General features: G+C 47.3%; 2 protein-coding genes across 3 annotated transcripts in view; both read right to left on the bottom strand.

Moving 5' to 3' along the window:
- Positions 1 to 1916: 1916 nt before the first annotated feature.
- Positions 1917 to 4150, bottom strand: LINGO4 (leucine rich repeat and Ig domain containing 4). Its single transcript, XM_012549705.2, has 2 exons — positions 4141 to 4150; positions 1917 to 3784 (listed from the first exon to the last, which is right to left on the bottom strand). Exons 1-2 carry the CDS (start codon positions 4148 to 4150, stop codon positions 1917 to 1919), a joined length of 1878 nt encoding a protein of 625 aa, XP_012405159.2.
- Positions 4151 to 7698: 3548 nt separating this feature from the next.
- Positions 7699 to 23336, bottom strand: part of RORC (RAR related orphan receptor C) — a 32699-nt gene continuing 17061 nt past the window's right edge. For both annotated transcript variants that reach the window (XM_012549681.3, XM_031967549.1), the window contains 9 exons: positions 17744 to 17829; positions 17336 to 17477; positions 15176 to 15688; positions 14767 to 14888; positions 13625 to 13757; positions 13291 to 13398; positions 12970 to 13080; positions 11338 to 11447; positions 7699 to 9221 (listed from right to left, as the gene is read on the bottom strand). In XM_012549681.3, coding sequence (XP_012405135.2) covers positions 9060 to 9221; positions 11338 to 11447; positions 12970 to 13080; positions 13291 to 13398; positions 13625 to 13757; positions 14767 to 14888; positions 15176 to 15688; positions 17336 to 17477; positions 17744 to 17829 — 1487 coding nt within the window. In that variant the 3' untranslated portion in view covers positions 7699 to 9059. The remainder of the gene's footprint in view (positions 9222 to 11337; positions 11448 to 12969; positions 13081 to 13290; positions 13399 to 13624; positions 13758 to 14766; positions 14889 to 15175; positions 15689 to 17335; positions 17478 to 17743; positions 17830 to 23336) is intronic.

Consider the following 23336-nt stretch of genomic DNA (forward strand, 5'->3'; position numbering starts at 1 on the left):
ATGAGCATATTAAACAGAAACAGCTTTGGGACTCTTTCTTCTGGCATCCTCCATTATAGATTCAGCAATAACGGTGACTACTGAACACCAAAAAGAACGCCTGGCTTCTCGGTCATCTGTGTGTGTGTGTGTGTGTGTGTGTGTGTGTGTGTGACCAATTGTGTCCTCAGTGAGCAAGAATCTGGACTCTGTGTGTGTGTGTGTGTGTGTGTATGGGGAACTGGGGGAAATTTGTTTTCCTGGTGGAGCAAGACGGCGCTTCTGTTGATGGAAAAGGGTAGAAACTGCTGATAGTAGGTACTAGAACAAGAACCCATTGTGTATTTCAGTCCTTCTGGCTTGTTTCTTCTCTTTTATTTCTTCCCCTTCTCCCTTTTCAGATGTTTGCACCCCTTCTTTGCTTTGCCTCTTCCTGACTTTCTGTCTGATAATCTCTTTCATTGTCCCTCTGTGTCTCCCCTTTTTCTCTTCTCTTTTTCCCATCTCCATATATCTATCTGTCCATTTCCCCATTTCCCTTCTGTAGGGATATTTCAGCTGAACAAGCTCTCTCTCTTGCCAGCTTTTCCATCTGGGTTTCTGACGGATGGGTGACTTCCCAGGCATAGCTTCAGAACAAGAGAAAACTGCAATAGGAAGGCAGCCATTGGGAATTAGCCAGCCCCCTTGTCCTCCTTTCCAGGAGCTTCCAGATCCCTTGTCCCTCCCTGCCCCTTCCCCAATTTTACTGCCTCCTTTCCTTGTGCCCCAAGATTTGTCTCTTTTCTTCTATCTCTGCTGGTAACTGATGGTCCTGGGGATTTGGAGTATAATCATTCTCTGAAATATTCTCTTCCCCCCCCCCAGGACTTGTGGAAGATAAAAGGAGCTATGTTATTCAGCTAAAGAAGGCTGAGGAGGAGAGTGGCCAACAGATATTTCCAAAAGTGGAAAACCTCTCATTCCCTAGTCCCTTGGAGAATAGGGTGAGGGGCAGAAAGGGTCTGACTCTAATGGGAAGAACTTGAATTAATTTCCAGGAAAGATTTCCTAGCCTGTTCAGGAAGGAAGCTCTTAACAGAGAAGTGATTCTTTTTGGCTCAGACTGGATATGTCGGTCACAGAAAGGTGGAGGAATAAGTGTTAGGATTCATGAACTTATAGATAAGAGGGAAGGTGAAGGAGGAATGTGACAGCTTTGATAGACTTGAAGGGAAGGTCAGAAGGGAATGGATTGGTGGAAAAAAGACTCAAAATTACTCTTGGTTTTCACCGATTCCAGCCTTTTGGCAGCGGGTTTAATGGTCCCCCTCTGTCAGGCAGACATGGTGACTGTGCACACCATTTTCTCCTTTCCCTGGATCCCAGAGACCAGGAAGAGCATCCTTTTTCTAGCTCTGGGCCCTAGGGTGGGAGTGGGGGCAATAGAAGGGTGTCTGCCTCTGTAGAATCTGGGGGAAAGAGGCAGGAAGCAAGTGGTGACTTCACAGACCCATCTCTGGGATGGCCCCGGCACTGGCTCTGGTGATTGGTTTTGACATTTAAATGAAGTGAGGAGCAAAGATATGTTGCTAGTGATCAAAGAAGGGAATGGGTCTAAGACCCTTGGGTCCTATTGCCCACTTGTGTGCTGGTGGGAGGTAATAGCCTTGCACTGTTCAGAGGGTGATGTCCCATAAATCTTCAGCACTCCAGAACCCTCGGGGAATGGGGGGAATCAGTAGAAGTTCGCTGTCATTTCCCTGTGGGAAATGTCCATGGAGTGAGGCAGAGGAGCTCAGGAGCTGCTGCTAGCTGGCACAAGGAGGGCGGGAGCATGCTGGGAACGCTTGGGTCCTGATTCTCCAGAACATCCTTTGGGGTAAGGCACTGGCCCAACTAGCCTTCTCTCCACTAACACTGGCTGTCTGGGCTCTCAGGGAGGATGGAAAGGGAGATCAGAAGAGTTTGGCAGTGACTCGGTTGCCCCCGGCATCCCGCTCCCCGGAAGTGCGAGGAAGCACAAAGTCAAAGGTGGTGTGATGTTTGACTCGTCCCTTGCTTTTGCTCCACAGGGCAATGAGGCCAAAACAGAGGGTTACTGAGGTGAGGAAGGGGAGGAAGCCCACAGCCAAGACCACCACCAGGCCCCTGCTGTCCAGGAAGAAGGGTCCCGGGGCGCCCAGAGAGGTGACGTTGGTATCAGAAAGGGTCCCATTAGGGGATGTGATCCGGACCACCTCCAGCCAGGTGCTCAGCGAGTCATTCCCGGCCACGTTGCTGAGCACACAGACATAAGCCCCGCCGTCTCGAAGCTGCACTGACCGGATCTCCAAGGTCCCGTCCTCAAGGACTCTTACTCGCCCAGTTTTTCCCAGCCAGGTCCCCTGGGGCCCTCGCCAGGAAACGGTAGGAGCTGGTTCTCCATCCCCAGAGCAAGAGAAGACCGCCTGCTGCCCCTCCTCTGCACTGACCCTTCGTGGCCCAGACCTCTGAATCAGGGCAGCCCGGCAAGTGAAGTGCCCTGGGGGCAGGATGTCCGAGAAGTCCCGGAGGTTCTTTCCCTTGACATGGAGTGGACTGGCACAGGCTGGGGGAGATTTGCCAAAGTCCAGGTGGTGACGAAGCCGGAGGAGCCACAAGAGACGGCAGTCACAGATCAGGGGGTTGCCAGCCAGCCGCAGGGTGACCAGACTGCTTGGGGAGGGGAAGGCGGCTTCTTCCAGGGTCTGAAGAGCATTGTTGGCCACATCCAGGAGGCAGAAGGCAGCCAAACCATGGAAAGCGTGAGCAGCAATAGAGGCGAGGTGGGCCCCCGAGAGGTGGAGTTCCTGGAGCCGTACTAAAAAACTAAGTTTCCGGGCTGGGATATTTGAGATGGGGTTCTGGGACAGGTCCAGGACCCTGAGAAAGTTCAGATGGCTCAGGGCTTGGAAGGGCACGGAGCTCAGGTTGCAGTAAGTGATGGCAAGGTGGCTGAGGTTGAGCCCGGCCAGGCTCCCGGGTTCCAGGGCCTTCAGAGCCGGCCATTGGTGGATCTCCAACTCCCGTAACTGTCCCAGTCCTTTCAGAGCCCCAGTGGGTAGCCGACTGATGTCCAGCTCGCGCAACCTCAGTCCCGTCAGCCCTGGAAGCCGTGCCAGAGCAGGTCCGGGCACAGTGCTGAGATTACATCGTTCTAGGGTAAGGGTGCCTAGCTTTGCCAAACCCACAAAGGCCCCTGGGGCCACAAACACCAGGTGGTTGTCCCCCACTTCCAACTGCTGAAGGCTGCCCAGCTCTCCAAAGGCACCGTCCAGGAAGAGGACAATCTGGTTCAGGCTGAGATCCAGTAGGGTGAGGGAAGAGAGGCCGGAGAAAACGCCGGGGGCCACGATTCGGAGCCTGTTACCCCGAAGCCGCAGCGTGAGGAGGTTTCGGAGACCCTGGAAGGCCCCAGGTTCTAGGGTGGAAAGCTGGTTGTGACTGAGATCCAACTCAAGGAGAGGTCCCAGGCGGGAGAGCATTCCCCTTTGGAGACCCCACAGGCGGTTCCTACTCAAGTCCAGGAGTTCAGTGTCTGGGGGGATCCCCCCGGGAACTGCCTCTAGCTGCCGGCTGGCACAGAGCACCGCCTGGGGTTGGGAGGCACAGTCACATGCGGCCGGGCAGCCTCGGCCACTCCTTCCAGCCAGAAGGAGCAGAAAGAAGAGGGGTGGCCAAGGGGCGGAGACCCAACGGGAAACCACGTCTATGTCCATGCCCTCGTTACTGCTGGGAGAGGCGGTGATGGGCGAGTCCAGGCCTCCCTTCATTCTGGGTACAGACCCAGGGTTTCCTTGGGAATCTTGGAGGGGTGGGAGGGAGGAGAGCCCCGTGTGTTTAGAGAGGGCATTGCCAGCATGAGGGGCGCAGGACCATGTAGAATCCAGATTGATTACCCCCCAGAGTCCTCTGCCCTCTTCAGGGCTCCGGCCTCCTCTCCCCACCCCTCTGCAGCCTAGCCTTTATCTAGAGTGGTCGGGACTTGAGGTAGCCATTGTCTCTGGGCCCGTGGCTTCTGGTGGGTGCTTACGGTTAGTTAAAGCCAGCTAAGTCTGGTCTTGGTGAGGAGTGTTGGGTATTATAGTCTGTTCTCTTTATTCTGTGGGATCTCTAGCCATCTGCCTTCCCCAGTTACCTCACCTCCATGTCTCGACTTACCTGGAGCCATGCCCGATGTGCAGCATGGATGGCTTGAAGTTCCGTCTAGCGTTTCCCTGAGTCTCAGGGGTATGTGTTCGTGGCCCAGAGCTCCCCGTCTTGTGAGGGGAGAGGCCCCTGGGTCCTGACTTTATCAGCCTAGGATGGAGAAAAATGCTTTTTTGAGCTCCAGAGGGTGCACTTGCTCTGCTCTGTAGCCTCGGAGACCTAAGAGTCACAAGAGCTGGCTTCTTGTTCCTGCTAGTTACTAGCCTTGTGACTTGTAGCCAGTCCCTTTACATCCCCTCTAAATGTCCTATAATGATGCCTCCCTTGCTCACTTCACAAGCTGCTTGTGAAAGTCAGAATAGCAGCTGTGGAAGAGCTTCAGAAGTCATAAAAACAATAACGTTATGGAAGGTGGTAGGATGGGGAGGGGCGCTGGGATCCAGGAGCTCTCCCCATTTCCCATTACTGCCACACTGCTCCTTGTGGCCTGGCTCAGGGTCTCGAGCTGTCTCTCTGGACTACGGAGATTCAATTTCCCCCGAGTAGTTGTATGGATGGCAGCCAAACTGCACATTAACCATGGCACTGAGTGGAGGAGGCAAGTATTGAGGGATAGGGTAAAGGGCTTCCCTCCCCTTCTCCCCCCCTCCCTACACACAGAACCATTTGGAAGCTACATGCGCCCTATAGGAGCTTTAGAAAGACAACAGCATCTCCCCTTTTTTCTTATGGGGGAAATCATGTCACTATGCATGGGAAGAAGGAATTTTGGTGCTTTCAGGCCCTTGAAATGGCTCTTTGATCTTGCCTTGGGGGCATCCTGCTCTCCTGATCTAGTTTCCCAAGGAATAGAAGTACCTGGGCAGAGATAAAAGGACGCACAGAGATAGGGATGGGAGGAGAGTGCCGGTGAGAGACCTCAGGAGCTGGGTCACTCGGCTGGCACGGTAGCTATTGAGCCAGCCTCGAATTGGCACTCTCCTACCCGCAGGCAGTCTGCAGAGCTGGCTCACAGCAGGGCCTCAGGGACACTCAGACAACTGCCACTATGAATGACACAGAGAAGGGCCGGGGGTAGCAGGTGGAGAAATGAGGGTGGGATAAAGGAGGGGAAAGTAAATGATCCTTCCAACTCTCCACCTCGAGTAGGAACCCTGGATCAGGAGCGAGAAAGTGGCCAAAGTGACAGAGCCCCCAGGAGCCAGTAGAGGTGGGCTTCAAATCATGGGCTACCCCAGCCCTAGCCCCTATTTTTGGTGCAAGTTCTATAGGGTGCAACCTCCCCACCACACCAACAAGGTCAGTTCTTTTGTACCTTTTCTCTCAATTGGGAAGGGAGCTGGTTTTTTCCTGCAGAAGGTAGCGGCTACACGAGACACTAAAACTCAGGCGCAATGAGATTTTAAGACATAGTGAGAGGGACGGAGGGAAACAATGGAAGCTAAAGCGTCCTCGATACCCAGAGCTGGCTGGGGGATTGCGAGATTAGCCTGACTGCGGAAGTGCTCCCAGGTTTGACTGAGGGAATCTGCTGAGTGAGCCTCCCCTACTCCAGCTATGCTTTCCACCCGACCACTGGGAAATTCACCCTGAGGGGTAACAGTAATCCCGATGCTGCAGTTCCTGCCCATCCTTATGCTGTACCCAGTAGAGCGCTTCCTCCTTAAGCAGGTCCCTTTCCTTCTCATTCTCAGGTTGGGGATGGGGGCAGATTGGTGGGCAAAGAACAGAAAGATTGAAGGATCTAGAGGGGACCTCTTTCCTTGGTTTATTTATAAGATATCTATAAGAGCAAACTTTTCCTCATGATCTCTCCATGGCTGCTGAACTGGCTTCTTGCCAGTTGGCAAAAGGGGAGGGAAAGGTACCAGTCCCACTCCTTTTTCTTCCTTAAATTGCAATAAAGAAAGGGGGGTGGGTGGGGAATACAGAGACATAGAGAAAGTCAAAGCATTTGGAGAAAAGATGATCTCTTCCTCTTGTTTAAAGAGATTCCTCCTTCCCAACCTTTATGCTGCAGTCTTGAGGCAACATTTGATGCCAGCCCAAAGTATAATGTCCCCTCCCTCTAAAAGGACCCTAGGACATCTATATTAGGGTATATGGGTAGGGAGGATAAAAGAACAGAGATTTCAGATACAAACAGGTCAGAATTAGCCTTGCTTAGCTACGTATTCCCCCTTCTCCCCAAAAGAGAAAAGAGCTGCCCCCCACCCCCGATTTCTTTTCCATAGATATAAGGCACCAAGTACCCTTTGAATCCTCCTGACAAATTCCTGCTAGTCATAATCCATCCTGTGCCAGCAACCAAAGGAGGGGTTGGGAAATCTATCAGGTACCTTTGGTCTATCATACTCTGAAAGTGCCTGGAAGTGAAGAAAGCTACCTAAAGATAAGAATGAGGAACAGGGTTGCGGCTGATAGGGAGGCACTTACCAGGGAGATCCTGGGAGCTTCATCAGGTTGGGCACTGCATCCTGTCTGGGGTTGAGGAATGCTCCCATTCAGTCTGTGCCTTTGGACCCCTTGCACCTCTCTAGCAAACCTATTTTCTCTAAGGCTTGCCTGCCAGTCTCTGCTGCTGCCACCAAGGTAGAACTGCAAAGGGTTTCTCTCTTTTTCCCTTCTCTCTCTTTTTAAACCAAGTGAGAATGAGTCTGCAGCAAACCCGTTGGTGCAAAATAAATAAATAAAGTCTTAGGGGAGGGCTGCAGCAGGAGCCACTGATACAAGGCAGAGAGAACCAGGGAGCAAGAGAGCCTATAGGAGAGCACTAGGTCCAGGGGAGGACAGTTTTATGATTCAGGACTCTGGCACTTGGGAATAGCCATCAGATTGTAATAGACAAAGGGTATTACAACTGAAAAGGACTTTAAAAATCATGCAGTCCAATCTTATGGATGAGGAAACAGGATCTCAACCCGAGTCACTTATAAATATCAAACAGAGTTGGAATCCAGAAATTATCTAGTTCAGCCATCGAATTTTATAAATGAAGAAACTGAGACCCTTTCATTTTGCTTCTCAGCGAAATCTTTCAATCCAAATAGCTAGGGGAGGATTGTATAATAGGGCCATTGATTTAGAGCAGGGACCTACTTTTAAAAGTGTGAGCACAGCCCCTTTGTTTTAGAGCTGTGGAAGCTGAAGCCCAGACCCAGTAATTTCACACTATAAAGTACCTAAGGCAGGATTTGAATCATCTTCCTCACTCTTAAGACCAGTGCCCAAATCACTATGGCCCACTATGGTGAGTACCGATTATGGTGCTGATAATTTTGTCTGGAGCAGGAATGAAATCAATCAGGTCATCTAGGTAACCTTGGCCAAGAGTAGCTCAAATATTCTTGATTTTCTCTGTGACACTGTTGTGTTTCCTGCTCTCTCTGCCCGCCCTCCCCATCGCCTTTAAAATCACCTAATAAAGAATGACACAAATCTAGAATTGAGTTTTCCCTTGTTACCCTTCCCCAGAGAATGAAAGTAATGAGACTTTCAGCTTTCATCACCCCACCCCCCTTCAACTGCCCTACATCACCAAAGGGAGGACAATAGCCATTTGTAAGGTTGAAAAAGGTCCAAGGGAAGGATAGAATTTTGGGAGTTAGGGCTGCCCCCTTTTTACTCCACTCTCCTCCCCTCCACCCCCTCCCAGAGTCTGTGATCCTAGAAATGACATTTCGCAGAACATATGATGACAATAGTCATTTGCAAAGTTGAAAAAGGTCCAGGGGAAGGATAGGATTTTGGGGGGGTATTTGAGGGTTGTCCCCATCTCTACTCCCCTCCACCCACTCCTAGTCTGTGATCTTGGAACAGACATTTCACAGAATGTGCGATACTGTTCTTCTCCCCAGGACAAGGAGCAAGTCTGCTGGGTGGGGCGGGGGAATCCTTTGAGGACATGGAGATGGTGTCATCTGCTTCAGCTGTCTCCTTGGTCTGTGCCCGACCGTTATTCATGTCGATGCCATGAGGTATGATGGCTAAGTGCTGCTGACACCCTGCTGAGAGGTGGCAGCGTCCCAGACCTACAGCAGGAGTGCCCAAGGACAGTAGAATCCAGAAGCCCCACATCATCATTCCTCCAGGATCCCTCAGGACAAGGGACTTCTTCCTGAAGCACCACAGGAGCGTGTTGTGTGTTTGGATAGGATCTTGTTTATACATCTTTAAGTGTTTTTCCTTTGTATGAACACTATAGTTTGTACCAATTCCTTTATCCCGTGTCTAAAGTGCATATGACTTTTGTTCTCACCCTCCCTTCATATTTGTCAATCCAGTCTTGTTTCCCATCACCCTTAGACATTGAACTCCTGCAGTTATCATCTCTAACCTCCTTTCTCCACCCCTACCCACATCATTAGCACTCCTAAGTCCCTGAAAAGGCAATGAAGAAATGTGGCCATTCATAAAATGAACAGTTCCTTTTGAGTTTGAACTCTTGTTTTTGAGCTTGATCTAGCTTCCCCTGACCACAGCCCTCTGGGAAATGAAATGAGGTATTTCAAAAATTCCCCTCTTGGGTTCAGAGCTTAGAATTGGAGTTTGTCAAGGGCGGCCCCTGAGTTTCTCTGTTGCCGTGATTCCCCTCTCTTCCATATCCACTGCTTTGCTTCTCAGGCCTCAGGAGTTTAGAGGGATGGGGAATATTAAGCATCATAAAGTTGTGGCTGGAGAGATCCCAGCATTTTTCCCCTTTAGCCGCTATCTCTACTACTGCCAGACTGGTCAGTAAGAATGAACCTGCTCCAGGGAATGAATTCAGTCAACTGGCCTGAATGGTAGTTTACCCTAGGCCATTTCTGGAGGCCATGGAAAGAGGGACAGAGGAGGAGAAAATGGATGATGGTTGGGCAATGGGGAGACGGTGGTGGAGGGCTTGAGGTTAGGACAGGAGGCTGTGGTGGGGAGGGAATTGGCCATTCAACTCAGTCAGATAGTACTCCAGGGGGTTCAGTTTCTGTACTGAAGAGTTCCTTGTAGAGGGGAGGGAAGGCAGCTTGAACAACAACAGGATGGAGGTGCTGGAAGGATTGCAATTTCTCCATGTGCTGGCTACATAAGCTCCGAAGCTTTCCCTTGGGTGGCAGCTAGAGAGAGATGGGACACAAAGGAGAGATAAGAAAATCAGGAACAGATCCCCAATCCTGGCTATCCCTTCCTTCCCAGAAGCAAGTGATTTAGCTGGCTTCTTTATCCGAGGGACCAGGATCTCTGAACTTCCATTTCTTGTCTCCCTCTCCTCCTCACCCCCCTAGTAGAATAGAGAGGGCACATAACAATGCGATAGAGAAGAGACTATGTTTGAGGGGACAACGATGGTGGAACAGTGGTACAACAAGGAAAACAGGAATTGGGGAATATGGTAATTTCAGTCAACTGAGTCAAGTAAGAGTCTTTGAATCAAGCTAGTTCAGGAGGCCAAATGGCTCAAATCATGAGTTAAATTATCAGGGAAGGTTTAAGAAATAGTAAAAGATTAAAGCCCTGGGGCTAAATGTAAAGTGCTCCTTCTTGGATGGATTTCAAGGAGTTGGAATCCCCCTATAACCCGGCTTGTATAAATCAGTTTTAAGGCCTAGGGCTGACAAGTCTGAAGACAGAATTAAAGAAATTCAGGGCAGGAAGGCACCTCTTGTTTTAACTACTTCCAGCCCTAATTTCCTCATTTGTAAAACAGGAGGATAATACCTGTAAAATGGCCCTAAAAGGATTGTGAAGATCAAATAAGTTAACTGACCATTTAAATAGTCCTTTTGAGGTTTGTAAAACACAATTCAAATAAATTATCTAGACCTGGTAAATTAGGTACTATAAATATTTTCAGGAATTTGATGCTCTGAGAAGAGTTATACAACCTACTCATACTTACAGCCTAAGTCAACCTCAGAACCAGTATTCCAAACTATATCTTGCCTGATTCCAGAGTCAGTTCTCCACTGGACCACACTGCCTCAATGGGATTAGTTCACATTTTTATAAAGGACTTTTAAGGGTTATAAATAGCTTCGAGATTACACATTATATGTAAAAGTCATTTTGTAAACCTTAAAAGTAACAAATAGTTATTACTTTGAAGACATGGGATTTGTCAAAAGCTATGTTGCCAGTAAGTGGAGACTCGGGGACTCGAATGCAGTCCTTCAGATTCTAAATTCAGTCTTCTTTCTCCTTGATCTGAGTGCAGTCTTTTGGTTAAGGGCATGGGTCAGCTTTGAGGTGGTCCAGAGAAAGTAGCCCCATTTCAGGGACATTGGGCAATCACAGCTACCGATTGGACAGTGTCAGATAAGAAAGATAAGCATGGGAAAAATCTCTGGTTAGATCTCTCTCAGATAGGATATATATGGAAAAAGTCCTTTTGTTCTAGTGATCAGGAATTGGGGCTGGAGGAGCTACTAGATTTTCGTGGAAAAAGATACAAGGTCTTTTTGAAGAGTCAGAATGGTGGGGCTGGGACAGCAGCTAAGATTCCATCATATCAAATGCAACTGTTCTCCTATTCTCCAATCACCAATTTTGTTAAGAAATTAGGCCATAGTAAAACTGCACCTCTCTGGATATTGACACTGGCACATCTGTTCTAGCATCACCTGGTCTCACTCTGATCATCTTTCATTGCACTTAGATGTTTGATTTAGACCATTCACAATCCCTGAGAGAGAGAGATGGAATAGAGAAGAACAAGTCTGGAGGCAGATGTGGAAGGATCTTAGAGGGAGGTAGAGGAACCCCCCCAAAAACCTCACAGAATGTTAGAAACTCAACAAGATCTTAGAGATTATCTAGTTCAAACCCATTGTTTCAAGATAAGGAAACTGGGGAAGTGGTAATATCCAATCCCAGGTCTTCTGATTCCAAATTGGGGGTTCTTTCCATTTTCCCCTTTAAGATTTTTGTTTGATCTTCCTGGAGATGTGGCCCCTGTGAGGCTCAGGAGCCACTACTACAAGTCTTGTTTGCTCTTTAGGAACGAATTACTGCAGTCTCCATTCCTCTGGGTCCTGAGCTTTCTAGTAGTAGGGGGGCCCTTGGTTGAGTGGGGCATACCAGTACACTGGTATAAATTTTTTTACTGTAATGATTAACATTTATTGATAGGAAGACTGATATACAATGTAATTATTTCCTCTACAAAGAGATTTTGTACATTGAGAATATCTGGTGTGTTACCTCCCTCTCCCTGCCCGTAGGGACCTCACCTACCTTAGCCAGGATGCCTTGGCGATGAGTCTTGCACAGAAGATGGTGAAATGCCAGCTCCAAATTATGCTGCAATCGCTCTACCTTCCTTTTTTCTTGTAACCATGGCCTGTCTGGGGAGAGGAGCCAGGCCACAGTGGGGATGAGGAATAGGGAGCCATTATGGTAGGTGAGCCATTGTGTCTACTCTCTGAAAAGGAATGGGTCTGAACCAGAGAGTCCCCACAGAGGGACAGAATTGGTTAGGTGATGGCTCTTGTAACTGGGCTTGGTTTAAGGGATTGCAGAGGAATTGGGAAAAATCTGCATTTGAGATCCTTTTAATTCCCAGTTCACTTTACCCATGACCTCTATTGTCCTATAAGCTAAGATTTCCTGATCTGTGGAGCCCTACTATTTTCTATCCATGTTTTATCCTGGGGGTAGGGGGAAGACAATATCACATTTTTATTCAGCTAAAATCAGGTCAAGTCAACATCAAAGTTAGCCTTGAGGAATTGAAGATGACACAAAAAGTCACCACATCACCTAAAGGGAATATGCGAAGGCATGTTGTGGCCAGAAAGTCAATCACCCTATACCCCCAGACCCTATTTTATTTTATGTATGTCAGTGTCTATCCCCCTAGACTAGAGCTTCTTAAACTTTCCAATTGTGACTTCTTTTTTACCTGAGAAATTTTTACATCACGCTGGGTATATGGACATATGAAATAGGTACACAAATCAAACATTTACAGATAATCAATCCTAATTTGCAACCCTCCCATTCACTTATGGAGCTCCAAGCAGAGTCATGAACCACAGTTTAAGAAGCTGGACCCTGGACCATGCTTTCCTAACTGCTTTTGTACTTTGGGTAACCTGGAACCAATGAAATACCTCAAGATTTGGGGTATTTGGGCACCATGATTTAAAGTTTTCCCATGCAAAATGTGTTTCAGTGGATTGAGAACTGGTCATGGAGCCAGGAACACATAGGTTCAATTTCTGCCTCTGAGAAATACTGTCATGTCTCCTCTGCTCTAGGTAAGACTATAAATTAAAGAGAAGGTAACAGTCTCCACTGTGGTTGGAGCTTCCTTATCTGGGAGTCCTTATTTCATGAAGTCTGCAGTTCAGTCCCTTGTTGCCTTTTCTACTATTTCTTCCTCCTCCCCACTTAACTCCCCAGCCCCCACAAAGAGATGGTGACTCCAGAACTTCCGGCAAAGGGCATGTGTATACTTTATTAAGTTAGAACTTAATCTTTATGGACCTATTTCTAGGATATATGTTCCATCATTTGGAGTTCATTTATCAGTTCATTTAACCTGATCTGAAGGCTCACTTTCTCTTTCTTCCACCCATCCCCAAAACAGAGGGTCTGCCATATTTCTACGTAATATCACCCAAGCTTCCCTTCTGGGACTTCTTTTCTTCTTAATGGCTACTTACAAAGTTCGTTTAACCCAGAATAAAATTGTTGGGGTAGGTAGATAGTGTGGATTGCCCCAAGCCTCAACTTTCTTCTCTGTGTTAATGGTTCCCATCAGCTAGGGACTGCTCTGCCCCCATCTTCCAACCTCAGACCCCGTTCTCATCCCAGATCTTGCCCTCCCCCCCCCACTTCTGCCCAAAGCCCTGCCACACTCACTGGCATTGATGAGAACAAGGGCTGTGTAGAGAGCAATCTCATCCTCGGAGAAATGCAGAGCACACAGGGAGTGGGAGAAATCAAAGATGGAACCTATGAGCTCACTGCAGCCTGAAAGGGATTGAAAGTGTGGTAAGAGGAGAGGAGTTTGTAGAATCGAGGGGAGGGGGACACTTGCTGTTGGGAGTCCAATCCCGACTCTTGCCTTGGGGTGACTGGGGGAAAGGAGGTAGCTGAACTTGAAGAAGGAGTGTACTGTGTCCTAGCATTTGAGGGTGGGTTAGAATTAGGAACTTTCACCTTCCCTTCATTGCCTCTCACCCAAGGCTCTGAACAGGTCCATGCCTCCATATTTGCCCTCAAAGAAGACGGTGCGATTATCAGCGTTGTAGGCCCTGCACATCCTCACCAGGACCACCTCCATGGCTCCTGTGGGAGGGGGAGAGGGGGTGAGAAAAGGCAGGGGGCAACATCTGCCAGGTGGGGAGTGGGACCAAGGTAAGAACCAAGCTCAACCCCAAAGCCATCTCAGCTCCCACATTGGACAAGAACCTCCTTTTGGATTTCTTCCCAAGAATCTTCCACATCGGGATCCCCACCCGGCTTCTTCTCTGTCCCCGCCCCTCCTGCCCCCAACATTAGGTCCCCCCGGCACCTGCTTTGAGCAGCACAATCTGATCATTCTGACACAGTTCCATGAAGCCCTCCAGCCTTTTGGCGAATTCCACCACGTACTGGATGGCCTCGGTGAGCCGATGGGCACAGCGCTCCCACATCTCCCACATCGACTTGGGGTGGGAGAAAACCACCGTGGGGAAGAGAAAAGACAAGTCAGAGCCCCCAACCCTCTCCATGACTACGGCTCCTTCCACCCTCAACTGCATTTGATCCCCTGGGATTTTCCTCTTCTGACCATTTAGCTCCTTCACAGCATTAAGTGAAGGAAGCCGAGCAAACTTTCCCAAAGTTGCTCACAAGCACCAACATGGGGAGACAAAAGCGAATTGACAATCAGCAAATATTTGAGTGCCCACCGTGGACAGCATGATGTAGGAGAGAAAACTGGATTCAAAGTCAGTAGGGATACAAGGGCTTGAATTTTGCTCTCATTATTTATTAGTTATGTAATGCCAGTCAATTCTTTTCCCCCTGAGACAATTGGGGTTAAGCGACTTGCCCAGGGTCACACGGCCAAATAAGTGATTCATTTTGTAAGGAGTTGGGAGGAAGTCATCACTGTTGGGACCGAGGGGGTTAGGGGAAAGAAATGGAATGGAAACTAGGTCTAGACTGAGCAGGAGTTTACTACAAAGGCCATTCAGTGAGGCGTGAACAAAAGCCAAGATTCTGATATTCACATTCCCCAAGTGGAAAGGAGGCCATATTGGGGAGTCGGGAAACCTTGGGTCTAGTTCAATCTCCGCCACTTATTAGCCGCATGACCTTGGGCCAACCAATCCCTTTCTCTGAACCTCAGTTTTCCCATCTGTAAAATGGAGTTAGACTAGGCGATCTTTTGTTTTCTATCCAATTCTGAGATTTTATGAGCTTGAGACCAGTTTCTCAACACATTACATACGTAGATGTACATGCATGAACGAGCTCTGTGTCGACATCTTTCCCCATCCAGGTGTTTGTGTATCTGTCTGTCTCACACACTCTCATTCTTTTTTCCTCTCCCTCTCTCCTCTCCCCATCTGTCTGTCTCTCACACACCCTCATTCTGTTTCTCTCTCTGGACTTTCCTGATGACCACGGGGCTGCCTCATCCTTTGGGTCTGACCCCCAAATCGTTACCTTTCTCTGATAGTTGGTCACCTCCTCCCGAGAAAAAACGTTGCAACGTTGCCGCTGCAGATCTTCCAGTCGAAGCTGGCAGGTCTCTTGGTAGGACTTACACACATTTTGGACCAAGTGCTCTGCAGCCGGGGAGGCAGACACCGAACCTCAGTTCTCCCCTGCCACATGGGAGTCCCCCCATTAGACCCCTGCCCCCGGCTTCCCTCCTCCTCTCTGGCTCTTTTTCTGGGACCATCCAACCCTTACGCTCCCACTTTCTGAGGCAGATGATTGAGCTTTGGCAAGCTTCTGTTTTGAATCTTAGGAATACTTTATCCCTCCTGAACCTCAGTTCCTTCCCTACCCTTTCTCTCTACTCAAAGAGAAACTGCCTGGCTGGTCCTGCCCCCTCTCTCCAGCTGCTTACCAATCTCAGTCAGGGAGGCGTTGGGGAGCTCGAGGCGGAAGCTGGGGCTGCTGTACAAGTCCCTCCCCTGGCTTGGCTCCCCAAGCACCAGATGTCGGGGTTCCCCAATGTGGAGCTCACACCTGTCAGGGGACAGCTGGCTACCCAAGCCATAGAAAGCCCTGCCGACCTCGGCCTTCGCCCGATCTGGGCTGTACCCCTTGGAGTACACGGCTCCGGCCAGCCCCATTTTGGCCAGACTACTTGGGTAGGAGGGTCCAGGGCCTGGGGTGCCGAGGAGAGCAGGGGGGCAGGCAGAGGCCTCGGGCAGGTCAGGTGAGGAGCCCAGAGGTAACTGTCCACTGGGGAGGGCAAGAGCATAGGCAGGGGTATCTGCTCCTCTGGTCCCTGCAGGGGGGGGAGTGGTAACTTGTCGCTGCTGCTGCTGCTGCTGCTGTTGCTGCTGCAGTTGCTTCTGCACTTCTGCATGCAAACTGTCCCTCTGCTTCTTGGACATTCGGCCAAACTTGACAGCTGGAAGAGGCCCCGTGAGAGATCAGAGTTACTGGGGTGAGGGGTAGTGGAGGAAGAGCACGTATGGCCAGCCCACCTCGACGGCTGGCTGACAGCAGACCCTCTCAGACTTCCTCCAACTGCCCCATTGGAGAATCTGTATCCTCTAATGGACCTCACCTCAAGATCCTCTCTTACCTTCCCAGGTGTCCCCAGAACCTGCCTGGTTATGTTCATCCCACGCTCCCAAATACTATCACTAGCCGGGAAGATGAATACAAGGAAAGGCGAGGCTAGGATATCTGGACTCTGACTGTGGGGTTCAGGGTGGGAGGCAGGGGGACAGTGGGCTGTATTGGGGTCACCCCCTTGCCCAAGAGGAAGAAGAGCTAGGAGAGCTGTGAACATACGTCTCCATGTGGTCAGGCCTACAGGCTCCCTGGTGACCTAGATACACACCACAGCCCAACCCAGAGCTCGCGGGCTGCTTCTGAACATCCTCTTCTGACTCTCTTTCCTGCCCCTTCACTCCCCCCCTCCCCGCCCTACCACCCCCTCCAACCCCTCCCAGGTGTGGAGGCGCAGTCCCCCTCCCTGCCTGCTCCCTTCACACCCCAGGCCAGCTCTCCGCCTGTGTGTTTCCTTTTGCTTGGTTATTTCAGGCACTGAAAAGTGCTGACAGGTTCCTTCTGACATCTTGTATCACATCATCCCATCCTCCCCTCCCCTCATCCCCCCACTACCTCTGCCCCTTCCCAGAGATTCCTTGTCCTGTTGGGTAAGTGGCTGGGAGATAGATGAAGGGCTCAACCTGCTCTTCCCCACCCCTAACCCTTTGCTAGGGATTGCCAGTCTTGCTCAGGCGCTGGTCCAATTTCTCCTGTTAGCTCCAAGGGACCAGAAAGGGAACTTTTCTTTCTCTCTCTCTCTCTTTGTTTTTTCTCCCTTTCTTTCTCTCTCTTTTTTCCTTTCTCTTTTTTTCTTTTCCTCTCTCTTTTCTCTCTCTCTTTTTTCTCCTTCTTTCTTTTCTCTCTCTCTCTCTCTCTCTCTTTCCTTCTCTCTCTTTCTTTTTGCATCTGTATCCTGGCACCTAGCATAGTCCCTGGAACATAGCAGATGCTTAATACATGTCCACAGGGAAGGAGGGATAAAAGCTAGTGAAGAAGGAGAATAGGCAGCCAGGTGGGGTCTGAAGTATGGCACCAGGGGAGAGTTGGGAACCCTCTAGCCTAGAGAAGAAAAGATGGAAAAAGCCTGAGCTTGAGGAATTGCTGTTATTTTCATGAGAGAGTGTCATCTTTCTCCGTTCGCATTTCTCTAGCCTTTTTAGCTTAAGAAAACACCTTCTTCACAAGACCCCCGAGAAGCACGTAGTGCAAATATTTTTGCACTTGATGAGTACCATTTTATAGAAGAGGATGGAGACGTATACAAAAATTCAATGACTTCTCCAAAGTCAAATCAGTGAGAGTTAGAGCCAGGATCTGAAGTCAGATGGCTCCTGTCTCCAAAGCCCATTGCCGTTTTGAGTAACCCTACAGAAGTTTAAGATTTCAGGAAGTTCTTTGATGTCTTCTGCCTGATTAGCTAAAAGGGGCCCCATTTGCAGACCCCATAGAGGGAAGGGTCCCAAGCAGCAGGCAGGAAGCCTTCCCCACAAGGTCTCACCATCCCGGGACATGCCCAATGCCAGGCATTTCTGCAGGCGACAGTGTTGACAACGGTTCCGGCTGGTACGGTCTATAGGACAGCTTTGCTGTCGGGTACAGGAATATGCTACATTACATTGCTGGCTCCGGCGAAAGAAACCCTGGTGGGAAAGGGTTAGGATTAGAAAAGTTCTCCCTTCAAATTCTTCAACTTCCCTGCTTTCCCTTCACTCCCTATCACAGTGCCTAAGGATAGAACGCTTGTATTCCAAGATCTTGAAGACACACTGGTCCATCTCCTCGCTTTTTGCCTTCCTAAACACTGTTCCAGTATACTCCCGGGGACCAGATAAGGGCTCCTGAGTCCCATGTTTCTCTGCCATCCCATTTCCCCCTCTTCTTGCCAAAAAGTTTATGAGTCTCTCACCTTGCACCCTTCACAGGTGATGACCCCATAGTGGATCCCAGAAGATTTGTCCCCACAGATCTTACAAGGGATCACTTCAATCTGAGCTGAAAGAGAATGTGAAAAAGAATGGATTGGACATAAACCAAAGTTTCACTGGCTTATTCAATCTGGGTACTGAGTATTCAGTTTCACCCTCCACATTTGGAGGGAAGCAGGGATCACTGAAGGAAGCTAAATGTTTTTTGGGGGGGCTGGGGAGAGGACAGGGAAGTCAGGGAAATGGCATCAACTCTGTGGAGTGGCAAAGGCTGCAGCAGATGTACAGAGAGACCACCTGTTCTCCCACCCCCTCCCTACCTCTTAAGTCACAGAGACTTTATACTTTCCTCCCGCCTTGGGACCCCAGAGTCCCTGCTGCCTCGAAGCACCTGCTTCCCGCCTAAGGAACCTTATTTTCTCTTTTCCCCACCCCTCACCCCAGACTCTGCTCCCACGGGCAAAGTACGGGGCATGTGAGGAGGATGTGGTGGGCTAGGCTAGGCTAGGGGCACCTGGGCACCAGGCAGGGATGTACGCCCTTGCTCACCCAGGGTTAGAGGGGGAGGATTGGGCCCTTACTACCACAAGATGCTTTTCATATCGAGTTCATGAGACAGCAGGGGTTGGGGGGATTCTAGGATCATAAGTCTAGTTGCCATGGGACTCAAAACAATTTCTTGATGAGTACCTGGAAAGCAAAGGGAAGGACTGACTGCCTTACTGACCCAGGATTTGTATATATGCATGTTAAAGGGTTCATGTGTGGTCATGATATGGACATTGATGAGTTTGTAAAGTGGAATATGTGTGTGCATGTGAGTCTATTGGAGAATATATATGCATGAATCATATCAGAACTTGAAAGGATCTTAGTGGTCTGATTACACATGAGAAAATTGTGGTACTAGATGGTGCAGTAGATTGACCTTGGGCCCTGGACTCTGGAAGATTTAAGGCCAGATCCAGCCTCAACTATACATCCCCAAGTACCACTTAATTCTGTTTGCCTCAGTTTCTCCATCTGTAAAATTGGTTCATCTCCCAAGGAGGACAATAAAATAAGTTAAATATTTCACAAACCCAAGTACTTATATATATAGTTATACAAATATTATTATCATCATCATCATCATTAAAATAAATTTAAAAATTAAAAAAAGTTTAAATAAAATAAAATGCTATTTTATATGTACATTGTTTTATATATATAGCTATCATTAAAATAAAATTTAAAAATTAAAAACTTTAAATTAAATAAAATGTTATTTTATACGTACATTGTTATATATACAGCTATCATCATCATTAAAATAAAATTTAAAAATTAAAAAATTTAAATTAAATAAAATTTTGTTATTTCATATGTATATTGTTATATATATATTATTATCATTAAAATAAAAATTTTAAAATCAAAAATTTTTTAAAAATAAAATAAAATGATTCATCCAGAGTCACATAGCCAGTTAGCAAAGCTACACCTTGGGTTTCCCGACTCAGTTTACTGCTCTTTGCTCTATATCATGCTAAGATTAAGTGTGTCGTGTGGGTATTTGAGACCCCTATGCTTTCAGGAATTATATAGGGACTGTCATTATGTCCAGTTTCAGTCATTTCTTTCAAGGCTCAGCTCAGGTTCCACTTTCTACACAAAGCCTTCCCCAGCTGCTGGTGTCTTTCCTTCATATCTGCTGTATAAGGACAAGGGACCAGGTCACTTTTACCTGGTACACAGCAGGCACTTAATAAGTGCTTTCTGATTCCGTGAATGAATGCAAAAGCACCAGGATTCGCGGGCACTCGGGGCAGCTGCACGTGAGGTGAGTGATGGGGGGGTGCCCACCTGCAGGGAGGTCTGTGTCGGGTGCCCCTCTCTGGGCTGGGAGCCTCGTGCTCCCTCTCCGTGACTCCGGGGGCCGCTCTCCCCCCTCCCCGCTGTGGTTTGCTGTCGGCCACCAGGTTCCTCTCTCTGCCTCCGCTCAGTGCTTATCAGGACTCTGCCGCCGCTTCCCCCCGAGGAGCGCAGGCCAGCACGCAGCCCCCCACACGGCCCCCCTCTCCTGACCTCAGAGGCTAGCCCGGGGAGGCCGCCTCCAGCCACAGTCGATATTTTCAGTATTGCCGCAGGCCAAGTGCTCCCTTCTGGCCCCAGTGGGGAGGGGGAGCCTGGGCCGGAAGGGGTAGCAGGGGGTTCTTCCCGACTCCAAGGCCGGAGGACATGGCACGAAACTCCCTCCTGCTCACCTGGGCTCCCTTAGGCTGACCAGAGACGTGGCCAAGCTCCACTGGCTTCACCCTGCTATTTCCTAGGGGTATGGCCTTTCCCTGAAGGGAATCAAGTGGCTCCCTGCCATGGGCGTAGTCGGGGGGCAGCCTGAAAAGACTAACCTAATTTTCATTTCATTTCTTTTTTGGACAAGAATCTAAACCGGATCCAAAGTCAGGAAGAACCAAGCTGGGTGATCCTAGGAAAGTCACTTAACCTTAAAAAAAAGCCTTAAATAAAGCCTTCTATGATCTGCTTTGGGATAAAGTGGGGACATGTGGCAGATAATGTAATTAGGCAGATTTGGACCTGGGAGGAGGCTATAAGTTCTAATGAGATGTTATCATTTTGAAGGGAAGTCCATTGACTTTGACCATTTGCTTATCAACATTTTATTAATGGCTTGGATGAATGGGCCGAATTTGCAAAGGACGGGAAATTTGAAGAGACAGCAGACCAGTGAATGGCAGATTCTGGATCTCAAAAGAAAACAATCGATCCAAGTGATGGATGGATTGAATGGAATAACATCTAAAGGGAAGAAATGAAGAATCCTGTCCTCGGGTTCCAAATATCACCTTTGAACCAATACTAATTTTGAACAATTGACTGACTCGCCAACGGTTCAAGTGGAAAATAATCTAGAGACTCCCAGAAATCCCATTACTAGGTGTACACAATAAGAAAATCAAAAAAAGACTCTATATATGCAAAAAATATCTATAGTAACACTTTTTGTGTAGCAAAAAGCTTGAGTTGAAGTAGGTACCCATTGAATGCACAATGGCGGAACAGACTGTGGTCGATGAATGTAATGGAATATTAATGTGTTGTAAGAGATGACCAATATGAGGAATTTGGAGAAAAATGGGAAAGTTTAGAGTAAGAGAACCAGGAATAAGAATGATAAAATAATGTAAATTTAAATGATTTTTAAAAAAGGCAGGGGAACTCTGAATAACTGTAATGACCAATCTTGGCCCTGGAGAAGAAATAATAAATATAATTCTCTCTTCTCAGAGAGACTACATGTAGGGAAAATTACATATGCTGCCAGATGTAGTTGTTCCATCTGTCTGTTTTTCTGAAAAGTTTTTCTTTATTATAAGAAAAGGAATCAAGGTTGGGGTATACTAGGAAATTACTGTGACATAAAAGCACAAGGCATTAATAAAAATTTTAAAAGTTCTGTTGGTTTTAGTGGATTGTTAAGTTCAGTATACATCCACAATGTGACATAAAGCCAAAAAAGCTAATACTTTTGAGGATACATTAAGAGGGCTGACAACTAGCTGGTACAGTGAATGGAATAGAGAAGACTCCTCTCCCTGAGTTCAAATCCAGTCTCAGATACTTCCTAGCTGTGTGACTCAGGGAACTGTCTGTTTCCTTTTCTGTCAAATGAACTGGAGAAGGAAATGGCAAATCACTCCAGTATCTTTGCCAAGAAAACCCCAAACGGGTCTACAAAAAGGTGGGCATAAATGAATGTCTAAACAATAACAAATACAATAAGGGAGGCATGGCATCCAGAATAAGGGGATGATAACTAATGTGTCTGTGTCGAGTCTCATTTGGAGTATAATGTTTTGGGCATTATATTATATGAAAGAGCTATTGAAAGACATCATGGTATGGTGGAAAGACTACTTGGTTCTGAGTCAAAGAAACCTGGATTCAAATGCTAACTCTTTCTCCAAGTAACTAGGAGAACTTGGGTAAGTCACAGTCTCATGAAAATGAAGCATTAGACTGAACAGCTTCTAAGATCACTTCCCTGAGATCTTTGAGCTTATGAAAAGCCACATTGTCATCCCAAAAAAAGAGCTGTTGTGAGTCCAAAGAATTGAAATCAAGAGATGCCTATCAATCGGGAAATAGCTGGACAAGCTAGAGTATATGAAGGCGATGTAATACTGTCGCACTGTAAGAAAGGGATGATTTCAGAAAAATATGGGCTTATGGGTATGTACTAATGCAAAATGAAATGACCAGAACTAGAACAATTTACACAATAACAACAGTTTGAACTTTGAAAAATTTAGGACCACTGCTCAACATAATGACCAGCAATTCCAGAGCACTCATGATGAATTAAACTATCTACTTCTAGATAAAAAGCTGATGTAGACAAAGCATATTTTTGCTCTCTTTTCTTCTTTTTCTTTCTTCCTTCCTTCCTCTCTCTTTCCTTCTTTCTTTTTCTTTCCTCCTTCCTTCCTCTCTCTTTTCTTTCCCTTTCTCTCTCTCATCCTTCCTTCCTTTCTTCTTCCTTCCCTCTCTTCTCCCCTTTATGACTTGGTGGGAATTTATTTCTTTTGCTGGTCTATACCTAATTGTTTTATATTCTCAACAAATGGGGAAGAGGAGATGGGATGGAGAAAACTTTGAACTAGAAATAAAAATAAAATAAAATTCAATTTAAAAATAAAACTATTTTGAAAATAAAAAGCTATTGTCAATGAAATAAAATTAACTGGAAAAAAGAAATATAAAAAATAAAACATAAAAAACAAAAAGAAGAAAATCCATCATTTGAGTCTTACTTTTTTTGTTTACAGTATAGTCAGGAGATAAAATGCAAATACTCATGGGATCAGTTAACCATTAAATATTAAAATATTAGTATGAGTCTCTCGAATTCTTTTCCAAGAGGCAAGATTGGTTTTGATGAGGGGGACAGAAAGAATATATTGGCTCTGTGTGTGTGTGTGTATATGTATTGGGGGGAGAGGGTGAGACAGTACTGCCACAAAGATGCTGGGGGGAAAAAAAAGACATTAAAAACAACATTAGCCTGTTATTAATTAGTTATCTGACCATGCAGTGATCACCCTGGCCCGAGTTTTGGGTTTCAAACATGGACGAATTTTAAGGTTCTTCCTAGTTCTGATATCCCATGTTTCTATTTTATGGATTTTCCAGAGTGTGGTCTTCGATAATGGCTATGAGTTGGCCCCATTGGGAAATCACTTATTCTCTATAGGCCTCAGTAGTTTCTTAAGTTGTAAAATGAAAATAACACTTGCACTACCTACCTCATAGGACTGTTATAAGAAAAGTAATAATAACAGCCTACATTATATTGTGTATCCGGTCTGACGCATGCTGGCTGTATGACCTTGGACAAATCACTTAGTGCTGTAGGCAGTTTTCGTTGGGGAGAAGGTGTTGACCTCTACTAGGAGGGACTTTTGTCATCTGGAAGTTCCCTCTAAGAATCACAGGCCCAGTCTTTATTCCATATCTCCTTTGAGGGAAGTGCTGAGTAAGCTTTGAAGTGCGATATTCATCTGTGTTACCATG

This window comes from Sarcophilus harrisii, chromosome 4 (genome assembly GCF_902635505.1).
Source record: "Sarcophilus harrisii chromosome 4, mSarHar1.11, whole genome shotgun sequence".
Lineage (NCBI taxonomy): Eukaryota > Metazoa > Chordata > Mammalia > Dasyuromorphia > Dasyuridae > Sarcophilus > Sarcophilus harrisii.